Source organism: Delphinapterus leucas, chromosome 5, assembly GCF_059928025.1.
Source record: "Delphinapterus leucas isolate spDelLeu-1000000601 "Yukka" chromosome 5, BTC_Dleu_Yukka2, whole genome shotgun sequence".
NCBI lineage: Eukaryota > Metazoa > Chordata > Mammalia > Artiodactyla > Monodontidae > Delphinapterus > Delphinapterus leucas.
The window spans coordinates 130,070,311-130,083,201 of record NC_143133.1 but is presented as its reverse complement, the minus strand read 5'-3'; the positions used below and the strand labels follow the sequence as shown (position 1 = coordinate 130,083,201).

General features: G+C 39.4%; 1 protein-coding gene across 1 annotated transcript; it reads left to right on the top strand.

Moving 5' to 3' along the window:
- Window positions 1-7,805: 7,805 nt before the first annotated feature.
- Window positions 7,806-12,223, top strand: DSPP (dentin sialophosphoprotein). Its single transcript, XM_030761123.2, is given in 5 exon segments — window positions 7,806-8,192; window positions 9,271-9,357; window positions 9,492-10,487; window positions 10,970-11,517; window positions 11,519-12,223. Coding segments are annotated over 5 exon segments (1,887 nt in total). The 5' UTR covers window positions 7,806-8,141; the 3' UTR covers window positions 11,724-12,223.
- The last annotated feature ends 668 nt before the right edge of the window (window positions 12,224-12,891 follow it).

The following is a 12,891-nucleotide window of genomic DNA, read 5'->3' as shown; positions in this document are numbered from 1 at the left end:
CCGCGTGTCTGACCCTGTTCCTCTTCTTCCAGGGTCTCGAGGGTTCTCAAAGGGGTGGGGCCCAAGTTGAAGCTGGATGGTTTCAGAAGCCCCATGCCACATTAAAGAGACACTGAGAAGTTTAAGTCGAGTAGTAACATGATTAGATTTGCATTTTAGAAAGATTATGCCAGCATCTGGGTGATAGATTCAGGGGTAGGGCCCAGAGACTGGAACCAGGCATGCCTGTTAAGAGGTTCAGCACTCAGGACAAGAAAAATTAATAATCTACTTATAATATTTCATAAAATAACTGTTAAAGTTTAAATTTTTATTTTATTAATTTATTTTTAATTTAAAAGACATCACTTTACCAATAATCTTAGGAAAGTTTGGGCAGTGACAAGGAAGGGACTCAAACTTGGCAAAGAACCATGAAATTCATAATAGCTCCCCCTATTAGGAGTCATGTGTGTGCTGGGTACGGAGTGGTTTTGCGTACATTACCTTCACTGTGTCATTATGAAGGAGGCAATTAATTTAGTGCAGTGGCTAAGAGCCAGGTTCTGAGATCAGAATTATGGGGTTCAAATCTGGGTTCTGTCACTTATTGATTGTGCCACCTTAGGACCCACTTTCTTCATCCCTATGATGGAGATAGCAGAGTTATCTTGTGTGATCATTTAAGGACTACACGAGATAATGGGCTTAGATTGCTGTGTACAGGGCGTATCTTGTTATAAATGCTAATATATAAATGTTATATAAGTGTTAACTGTTATCATAACATAATTTTACAGATGAAAAAACTGAATCTTAGAAAGATTAGGTTACTTTTCCAAGGTCACATAGGAAAAGGCAGGGGTTTGACCCAGATACATCTGACTTCAAATCTATATCATTACTCTCTACTAGCTCTAAATATCTGAGACACAGGTCTGGAGAAAATAAAATATGTGCCCATGAAAGAGGAAAACTTGAAGTTTTTTTTTTTTTCATAAGAAGAAAGGATTATGTGTTCTAGCAGTTGTTGTCTCAGTCATAATAAGACATTGGAAGCTAAGACAGGCCAACAGACATGTCTATTACTTGAGGTTCAGTTATAATGTCTTCTTTAATCAAGCTATTTCACACAACATTATGCCCACTAGAGCCTTGGTGGAAATGGAATATGGAATCTGGAAGAAATGGTTACCACTTTTAAAAAGACTATGGTTGTTTTAAAAAAACTTAATACAGTGTCTGTTTTTTTAAATTGCACTGACATTAATTCAATGTCGGGCAGTGGAAGGTTTTTGCCATTTAAACTTCCATCAGTCAAAGGTGTCCGGTAGGGATGTTATACATCTGTTCACACAGAGAACACCTACTCAAGTGGCTTCTGCTGTGAACTAGTTGGAGTCAACTTAAAATAATCTGAGTTGGAACATTCTCCCTGTGTCTCCGCTGCTATTGCTATTCTTGCCTTACTTTTGACGTTTGGCTCAGCTACTGTTTATCCAAATTTAAGGAAACAGGAAGACAGATAGTTCAAAGTCATGGTAATAGAGTAGCCTCTAGATTAAGAGTTCCATTCCAAGCTCTTTCTTTAAGAACAGAATAACAAGCCTAATTAAGGGTTTATAGATAGCTTTTGTAGTTACTAAATTGATGTAGATCTCTGAGCCCAGATCTTAAATTTTAGTTAATTGTTTGGTTTCCACAATAAATTGAAGTTTATGTTTCCCTTTAGGTAGACCTTATTAAAACCGCGGTTTTCACTTCTCAATTTACAGAATTTGAAATGGGTTAATTACTATTTTTTCCCCCTAACAGCTTCATTGAGGTGTAATTGACACACGATAAAGTGTACATATATAAAGGGTACAATTTGATGTTTTGACATATGTACACACCCATGAAACAATCACCACAATTAAGACAATCAAAAGTATCCATGAAAATTTCCTCATGCCCCCTTTAAAAATCCCTTCTTTCTACACACGCCAGCAGCGTGGCCCCCAGCCCCAAGGCATGAAGATATTGATCTATTTTCTTTCACTGTAGCTTAACATGTGTGGTAGGCAGAATTTTAAGACGATCCCCAATGACCCTCACTTTTGTACAATCCTCTCTCCTTTGAATGTGGAGAGAACGAGTAAATATGATGAAGTATCATTTCCATGATTGATCTCTGGTGGCCTTGGCCTACAGCGGCTTGAAGCAGGGTTTCAGATCCCAGCCAGAGATTGAGGTCAGGTTGCGGCGGTGAGAGCACCGAATCCTAGCCACTAGAACAGTGGTCAGTGACAAGGCCCTGGCCCTGTGGCTTTGCAGAAAAAGAATTCCCACAAAGATGGAAAGTAGTGAAACGAGTAAAGTATTTATTAGGGAAAAAAGAAGTACAGTACGTGGGGATAGACACAAATGGGTGGGCTCAGAGAGAGAGTCATGCCCTCGTGGCAGTTTGAATCACTTACATGGGGCATTTCTTCTGGGTTTCCTTTGGCCAATCATTTTGATTGGCCTGGTTCAAAGTCTGTATTTGGTATAGCTCAGGATTTTCCCATGTGTGCGCACGCAGCTCTTAGCCAAGATGGATTCTACCAAAGAGGCCTATGGGTAATGAGCATCAGTTGGCATCAGTTAGCATCACTCCGCTTTTGACCTCCAAAGATCCCTTCTGCTCATGTGTAGTCGGGGAGGTCTCCTGATTTCAGGAATGAGGAATACGTGGTCTCTTATCTTCTATCTGGGCAGGGCCCAGCCTCCTCCATCATCCTGCTTTTATGAAGTTTCTGCTATTATGGAGTTTCTGTCCACAGTGGGGAAACTGTTCAGGCTGGGGCCCATCTATCTCCTGCCTCATGATGAAGTCCTGTTAATATGGCAAAAAGGATTTGGCCAATGTAATTAAGTGTGCTAATTAGTTGACTTTAAGATAAAGAGATTATTTAGGTGAGGCTCAATGAGCCAAATAAGCCTTCTAAAAGCAAAAGTACACTTGGTGACTTGCTAGGCAGCAAGAGAAAACTAATATAGATTTTGGTACATGGAGGTGGGGTGCTGCCATAAGAAATTCTTAAAATGTGGGTGTAGCATTGGAATCAGACAATGGGTAGAGGCTGGAAAACTGTTAGTAGAAATATAGATGTTAAAGACACTGCTGGCGAGGTCTCAGAAGGAAGTGAGCAAAGACATCACTGGAATATGGAGGAAGAGGATTCTTGTTATCCTCGTGACAGAAATCTTGGCAGAATTTTGTCCTTCAGTTACGTGGAAAGCAGAATTTGTAAGCACTGAACTCGGATATATAGCTAAGGAGATTTTTGAACAAAGTGTTGAAGCTTCTGCCTGGCTTCTTCTTGCTACTTATAACAAAATGCAAGAGGAGGGGCTTCCCTGGTGGCGCAGTGGTTGAGAGTCCGCCTGCCGATGCAGGGGACGCAGGTTCGTGTCCCGGTCCGGGAAGATCCCACATGCCGCGGAGTGGCTGGGCGCGTGAGCCATGGCCGCTGAGCCTGCGCGTCCGGAGCCTGTGCTCCGCAACGGGAGAGGCCACAACAGTGAGAGGCCCGCGTACCGCAAATAAATAAATAAATAAATAAAAATAAACAAAATGCAAGAGGAGAGAAAATACATTGAGAGAAAAACTGTTAAAGAGAAAGAAACCAGGACCTGATGGTATTGAAAGGTCTCTGCCTATCCAAATGGCAAAAGATGTTAAAATTAAGAAATTTGCCATCAGGAGAGAATGATCTAGAAAAAGCTGAGGGTATGACGCTACAATCCTTTGCTGAAACCTGGGAAAGTTAACAAAAGATCAGAATTCTCATGTTAATTCAGGTTAATGGAAAAGGAAGGCAGGTTCAGTTCCCTAACCTCCACTAGTATCTGTTGTGTTGCTCCCAGAAGTGACTTAAGACTCCTTAAAATTTGATTAGGTCCTTTAAGCCACCCACGTAAACCTGCTGTTTAGATAAGAACAAAGTGCTTGCTATGAAAACACAGCTTCGAGGCAAATCTCTTTCCATTCCTTCCACTCCCTTTCAACCTTACTACTTTCCCTGTAATAGTTCTATATATAAATTCTGGAGTTATCACTGTTGGATTGTAGCAAGTTACTTGGTTCACATCCTTTGATATTATGACATTTTAAAAAATTGGAATATTTTGAACAAGTACATGGAGAGACTTAGACTGTCAAGGCTTTCAATTCTTAGATTGGAGAACTGGTTTAGGGGTTACCCGCATTACAGCATACGTCTGGGGTTCAAGTGAATGGTGAGTTCAGGTGCCAGAACTTGTGCTAGAATTATGGTCTGGCTTTCTAGGTCATCCTCCACGGCTAGCACAAATAACAGAGATAACTGAGAGCTAGATCTACTGTAGGTATGCACTTTTGCACATCTAGCTACCTTACAATAAGTTTTAGTATTTTGAATATCTATTTTTAAAATTTAGTTTGAATACTAAATTGATACATTTTTAAGCTTCACACCACTGTTTATTTAGGTCAGAGAGACTTCTTGGGAGTTACTATTTATAGACTGTTAAAGACCCCTCAGGCAATGTCCAGGCTGTTGCACGTGGACAGTTTCTTGAATTATAGCACAGAAACTTTAATACCTACCTCAGGAATGATAGGGGTCTTAAATAGGCAGTATATTTACTAAAGAAACCTAGAGTTTTCTTAGATTGCCAACCTTAGTAAGACAAGAAATGTCAGGGTGACAGAGTTTAAGCGGCTCTTTTCAGATATGTCACACTGATTGTCTATATTTAAGATGCAAAACAGCCTCCCAGGAACTATTTAATTAAGTGAAAGTGAATCTAGTCCCTTTGGAATCGAATGGTTCAGTGAGCAAATACATATCAGCAAGTGAAGGAAGCGGGGTAACTTATTATGTGCTTCATAGACACAGTGACGCTTTATAACCCCGTATCAAGGATCCTAAACAGCGATTGGTTGAGAAAATTATCAAACTGACTTTAAATTTCGGCAGGTACAAAATTGTCATGCAAAAGCCCAGGACAGTGTGCCACTCAGTCCTCAAAGAGAAAGAAATCCTGGATTTTCAAAGTCCCTTTGAAGGCTTTTAAGGTAAGACGGACCCAACTGATTTCTTTGGAAAGAAATTCAAATTTCAGAGAAGCCAACTCGATTTAAAAAAATGAATAACCCTTATGATTAGACATTGTCCTTCCCTTTTGACTTGTCAAATTAAAATTATGTTTTAAAAGATAATGGAAAATTATGTGGTAAGTGGTGCTGATTCCACCTAGCAAAATATTGCATCACTGAAGAATCAGATTTGTTTTCCACAGCCATTATGTTAAAATGTCAGTTGCTAACAGTCAGGAAAAGTATATGTAAGATGAAGCACATATTTTATATCTAAAATATTAACAACGGAATGAGTGATTAGAATATTTTATGCATAATTCACTAAAGCTCCATTACTGTTATTTTTATGCAGAAAACCCATCTCTTTCAAGTAGTAACATTTAAACACTGACTGTATTAAGAAATGAACATGGATTTAGGAATTTGATTTAACACATTATGTTACATTTATTTCAAAGTTTGGCTAATCTAGTCAGTAATAAACTCTATGAGGGTAGGACTCATATCTGTTCCCAGGGTTCAGTATCTGGCCCACATTAGGCCTTCAAATGTTTGTTGAATGAATCTCAGTTTACATTTAATTTTTTGGTCCCTGAAAAATCAACCTTTGGCCTAAAATAATAATAATAATAAATTGTTATTATTATTATTTTACCAATTGACATTAGGGTTTTAAAACTAGATTAAAATACTTCTGCTTAGGATATCTGGAGAGTCTGACTTCTTTCACACACTTTTTCTGTTTCATGATATAATGATAGGTTTGGAAAATAAAAGACATGTTACTAAAAAAATGGTAAACAGAGGTAGAAACCTTGTAATTATCTGGGTGCTTTTATAAGTTTTGATAACAAATTAGATAACCAGATATAAATAACTACCTTGGGCTTTGAAACAGGGCTTTATTTAAGCTTTGCTTTTCAAGGTTTTATTAACTTGTTCAAATTAAGTAAAATCTCATTTTGTTTGTGATAATACATAAAATAATCTGAAGGGGGTTCACACAATTCTGAAGCCTCTGCTTTCAGACTGACAAAACGGAGGCCATTTCTATAGTAGCCTTTCAAGCCATTTCCCTACCTGTGGACACAGTGGCAAGTAGCGTCGTGCATTGTGCAACTGTTCTGGAGTAGATCTGAAAGAGAGCTAAAGTGGTCAGACTGCTGGATTGCAGTTCAGAAATGGGATGCACATAACTCTGTCCTTCACTATAAGTTCCTTTCCAGGATACCGTGTTTCCTCCAAATCACAGTGTAGGCTGGTCTTCTGCAGAGTCTCTGTAATAATTAGGTTTGGGACTGCAAAGTACAGTATAACCTCTGCTTACTAAACAGCTGCCCTTCCACATCTATGCCCCAGAGCTCTGCATTATAGTGTCCTGAGGTCACATCAGCCTCGTTTTTAACCTATAGCATTTTTGAAAGAGGTCTAGCTATTCTTGGCTTTCTGTTGAACAGCTATAAGAGTAAGCACATTTTTTTCCCCTCTCAATAGCTCTGGAACTGGGTCCTCTCTCCTGTGAAAATGCCAATACTTCTAGGACAGTCGATATTCACTGCGGTTTTATTATGCTTCCACTATCAACATTAAATTCAATCAAGGCTATCTTATGACATACAATATTATAATCTATAAATCCAGTAGGAGTGCATGCAATAGAAGTAAAATTCCTCCTTCCTTTCTATAGTAATAGCATCATTATATCAAGAAATCCAATTTGCAGTAAATAGCGGTTTAAAATTTTGATTCTCATGAACTCAATGTCTATCCCAAAGTATCAAAAATGTACATTAGATCGTTTCTGAATGTGGATTCTAACAGGAATGAAGGATCATGTTTTTAGAAGTCCCACATAATAATCGCTATCATTTATTGAGACTGTTAAATACCCGGAACAGTGCTACACGTTGCTTAGAGTAATAAGTATATATTCATCATCAACATTCACAAAAGAGCTTTTTCTGTGCTATGGTTTGGAATACAGTGATCACCAAGACACTCTCCTGGACCTCAGGAGCTCTCAGTAGAGTGGGGGAACATATAAGTAGCCACCAGGCTACGTTAAAACAGTGAAAACTGTGCAGCGCTACTAGCAAGGTGTGCAGAAGCTCCTGGGTGTAAAGGGGAGAGAGACAGCAAACGCCCTTTGACATGGAGTCAGAGAATGTTTCTCAGAGAAAATTCTTCTGCTAAGATAATTGGGATAATCCTGAAGTGCAGGTATTCTTATTATCCCAGACCGAGGAATCAAATGCTTAAGAAAGCTACTTAAATTCTTCAAGCTCGCACATCAGGTAGCAAAGATAGAATTGGAACCCAGGTCTCTGAATCCAAACTCCATGTTCTTTCATCTTCATGCTAGTAACTTCTTTTCTGTACAGTCTAGCCAGCCCAGTAGTGTGGCTTTGGGGGTGGGGATGATAAACACAATCTTTTAAGCACAATCTTAGCAGAATTAGTTAATCCTTGATTAAAACTATTCAGAAGACACATTATTGCCATCAGGAACAACAGAAGGAGAAAGTTATAGTTATGGTTTTTGTAACTGCCTGGCTGTACCCCTTCATTAGCAAAGGCAGAAAAAGTCTAGGTAGCGCCATCAGTACTGAGCTGGATGACGCCATTGTACGTCACTGTGACTCCAGGTGTGTTCTGGAACACTGAGTCGTTTTTTTTTTTTTTCTCTGTACGCGGGCCTCTCACTGCTGTGGCCTCTCCCGTTGCGGAGCACAGGCTCCGGACGCCCAGGCTCAGCGGCCATGGCTCACGGGCCCAGCCGCTCCACGGCATGTGGGATCTTCCCGGACCGGGGCACGAACCCGTGTCCCCTGCATCGGCAGGCGGACTCTCAACCACTGCGCCACCAGGGAAGCCCAGGAACGCTGAGTCTTGACAGCTTCTTCTGATGTTGGATCCATACTCCTTGCCCAGGAAAAACGCAGATGCTTACAGACCAAAATAATACGTTATATGGTTATCATATTTTGCTCTATAAGTAATTTTGTGCTGTTCTTTTTTCTTCAAAAACAGCCACTGATTAATATTTCTAAAGGAAATGAAGATAATTATATATTTTTGCATTTGGACAGTAGCATGGGCCATTCCAGTAAGTATGCCTCCCTCAAAAAACCCTTCTTACTTTGTTATCTTTTTTAAGCTAACATATATATAAATATATAAATATATAAAAGTATATATATATATATATATACTTTTTTTTTTCTTGAGACCTTGTCGATCAGCTGAATCTAAACTTTTAGATTTACATGAAAGACTTTACAAGATATATTTGGGGTCTCAACAAAACCAAATAGGCACTCCAATTCATGCTCCCGTTCTTCTAATTGAAACTCCTGTCTTGTTGGAAGGATTATTTCTTTTAAAATTCACTCAGATTCATTTACATTTAATGCTTAGAAGTCATGGAGACTGTCCATCTTTGCTAACACCCTATGAGTTTCATTCTAATATCAACAAAGCCTGTATTGTTTAGGAAGATTTCAAGAAAGAAAAGTAGGAAAAAAATCACGTGTTTTTTCAATGAAGGGAAAACTGATGTTTCACTCAGAAAGTTAAATTTGGAATATACAGATGAATACCAACAAAGAAAAATTAGGAAAATTAAACCATTTGTAATTTTATTAGCCAGCTGCTATGGTTAACATTTTGATATGTTTTCATAATACCAAATACTTTGGTGTTTCTGTAGTTGAGAATTTTCTCAACTGTTTTCATTGTGCTCCTGAAGGGCACAGAAGTAGCAAAGTACTTGCCTTTGCTTCCTCCCTGGCTCTGGTCACACCTACTATTTTCTTAGGGGTTTTGGCCAGGATTATACTTAATGTGGGTCCGGTGCTATTGCAAGAAGCATCATATAGAAATATCAAAGGTCTCTCTCTTCATTTTTATAAAAGACTATTCCCTTTCTACAGTTAAGTGATCTGGTTAATACTTCAATAAAATTGGGAATACTGCCAAGTTTAAATTCTACATAAGCCCTATAACAAGCCACTTCTCTTTTCTACCCAGTTAGATCATACTTTGACCATTGTGTTATATCTTTTTTTCTTCATTTGGAGAAAAATGTGTGTGTGTGTGTGTGTGTGTGTGTGTGTGTGCATGTGTGGGCACACATGTGCACAAAACAAGAATGTTTTCAATTTCCAGTATTTTCACTTTGGTAGGTTCCTCAAATCAAGCCATTGGAGAGACATGCTGTTGACAAATCTGTGAATTTAAATCTTCTAGCAAAATTGAAAGTGCCAATACAGGTATAGGATGTAAAATGTGTTTCTAAGTTGTTTTTAGATTCCACTAACTTCCAAAAAATTGATGCTCATCTTTTCAGTTTGCTTTACTTTAAGTTGGTATCCACAATTTATTTTGCATTGTTTCTCTTTTCCAGGATGAGTTAAATGCCAATGATACCACCAAAGAAAGTGGTGTCCTCCTGCATGAAAATGAAAGAGGAAGGCAACAGTACACCAAAGACGGTTACAAAGGAGAGAGAAATGGTTCTGAGGGGGCAGAAGTGGGAGAGAAAAGTTCTTCTACAAGTTCCATGTTAGCAAATGAAGAGGGGAATACTGAGGATCTGAATGGGGGCACAGGAAAACCAGAAACATATGGTCATGATGGGCTCCATCAAGAAGACAGCACCACAGCAAATGGCATCAGGGGACAAGTAAGCATCATCGACAGTGCTGGAACAGCAAATGGGAGCAATATTAGTGGGATTACTGAGAACAATTCCCAAAATGGGGGTGCTGGAAATGCAAGTCAGAGTGAAGATGCCACTGTTGTCCAAGAAGATGGACATCAAGTAGCTGGAAGCAATAATGGTACAGGTCACGAGGATGAAATAAGTGGGAATTTCTGTAGAAATGGGGGTGATACAAGTGAAGAAACACCTCAGAGAGAAGGCGAGAGCAACGGGAATAAGGAGACAGGGGTAACACCAGGGGAAAGTGGAGATAGCAATAGAGAAGATGTTGCCTTGGACAATTCTGATGGAAGACTTAGTGGGAATGGAGCAGATGAAAATGAAGACAAGGGCTCTGGTGATGATGAAGGTGAAGAGACAGGGAATGGAGAAAAAGGTCCTGATAACAGCAAGGGCCAAGAGGGTCAACCTCATGAAACAGAAGGTGACGATGACAATAGCTTAGGTCAAAGTTCAATTAGTGGTGAAGCTGATGACCCTGCGGACAAAGAAGACACCCACGCCATTGACGGACACAACACCTCCAAGAGTGAGGATGATTTTGACGGTATTTCAGGAGACAACGGTAGCCAAAAAATAGAGGACACTCAAAAACACAATCACAGAGAAAGCAAAGCTGTGGAAAATGGAATCACTGAAAAATTAGAGCCACCTGCTATTGGGAAGAACCAAGTTAAGGTTAGTTTGTGAAGCTGGTTTCTTTCAAGGGCAGTTTAAATTCTCCCCTTCCTTCCATGATGGTAGCATGAAAATAAATCATGACAAATAGTCATGTATTTTCGCATCTAAATTACTTGAATATTTGATGGGAAAGCTAGAGTCCATACTAGACTTTGCTATAGAACAATTTTAAAAAGCAGAAATCTCTGAAAATTTGGTTATAATTCTTCAAAAGTCTTATGCTAAATAATTAACGCAGCACGTAACTGTTTATGAAAGCTCTTATTGGGTAAAAACACGAATGGGATGGTCTATAGTCTAAACACCAGAGTACTTTCAAGTACTGAATAAAGCACGTTTTCACAGGCAGATGTTTCTGAAGTACTGGAAGCTGAACTCCTGTTCTATGGCCACTTTCCCCAGTCAGTCTTCCTCAAACCATCGCAATTTTGCGGAATAACATTCACTAATTAATCATTCTTTTCTCCATCTTTCCATAGGGAATAGAAATGGAATGTCCCAGCAGTGGCAACAGAAACAATATTACCAAAGAAGCTGGGAAAATGAATGAAGATAAAGAGAGTAAAGGCCAACATGGAATGATTGTGGGCAAAGGAAATGTCAAGGCACAGGAAGAGGTTGACGTCATGCAGGGACCTGGCCGGAAATTAGAACCTCAAGATAAGTTTGGACCCAGCAAAACACGTAGTGACAGTCACAGCGATGGCTATGACAGTTATGAGTTTGGTGATGAATCCGTGCAAGGAGATGATCCCAACAGCAGTCATGAGTCTAATGGCAGTGATGGTACCAATTCTGAAGGCGACAACAACCACAGTAGCCGAGGAGATGCTTCTTATAACTCTGACGAATCAAGCGATAATGGCAATGCCAGTGACTCAAAAGGAGGAGAAGAAGGCGATAGTGCTAACACATCAGATGCTAACGATAGTGGTGGCGATGGCAATGGTGACATTGGCAGTGATAAGAATGGAAAATCAGGCAGCACCAAAGACAACTCAGACAGCAGCGACAGCAGCAATAGCAGCCAGCAGCGACAGCGGTGACAGCAGCGACAGCGGTGACAGCGGGAGTGACAGCAAGAGCGAGTCTGGTAGCGGCGACAGCAATGGAGGTGGTAGCGACAGTGATAGTGACAGTGAAGGTAGTGACAGCGATCACTCAACCAGGGGCGATGAGAACGAAAGAAAACTCCACCAGATTCCTTTTGTGAACAATCTGGTGAGTAACTGATAGGAAATAAAGATTGCTAAGAAAGTAAACAAAGGGGAGAAATAAGAGAGAAGACATATGTAAACAACAACAGAAACAACAAGAAAATAGTCAAATTGTCAGATTCAGAAGCAGGTCTGAACACCCTCAGAGAGAGAATCTGTGTACCCGCGTGTTAAATATATTCAGAAAAGATTTTGTTAGAAGTGTAAATGTAAACATAGAAGAATGATTAAAATATTCTTTAGTATTTTACACAGAAACCTCAAGTAATCACATACTAAATAACTTCAATTTAAATGCCAAGTGCTTTAGAGAATGTAGCAAGTAAACACATCTTAATGCCTTAATCTTTCAGTAATTATATATTCTGGATAGATGGTCTGCTTACCTCTGAGTAAAAGATGCTGTTACCATGATCTCCAGCTTGGCTACAATTCATCTGCTTGTCCTAAGGAAGAAATACACTTGCAACATGAAAAAAAAAAATCACAGCAACGATTTAACCTACCTGGACCATGGGAATAATCTTTGTAATTAGTGAATAGAGTAATTACAAATTATGGAAATTCTAAAGAGCGCTAAGCGGGAAAGAATTCAGAGGCTGGTTTAAACAAAACCTCATGTATAGTATCACATTCCTACAAAGTGCTGGAAATGGAGCATAACGTCCCCAAAACTACTGACAAAACTGAGGCAGTGCTTAGAACATGCTCCAGCTATTAATAAATAAACTCATGAACGAAGTGCTCTTGGAGGGGATGCACTTTTTGAACTCTCTGTTCAGACGTCTGCTAAGTGGAATCAGTTATTTGTCTTCCACCTCAGTCTCACCAAGCCAAACTTGGTTCACATTTGCCTTTAAACCCCTACAAACCCAAAATTCCAAATCAGACTCTGAGACTTCCTTCTTATTTTAATCTCTTTAGTAAAGCCCACAGCTGCTTTGGAAACTACTCTCTTTTATCTGAGTCATACATGCTGCTAAAATCTGAACATGGGTTCTTCAGATTTTGCATGAATGAGGGTACTTCTTAGTTTTGAGATGAAGCCCTAACCCTAGAACATGAGGATCTTAAAGGTGTATGAAACTAGAGCGTGGTATTTAATAAGGTGGATATATCATTTATCCTCAAACTAGGATACCCTTGAGAATGAAAGGGCTGCTATGAATAATTACCTGGGGACT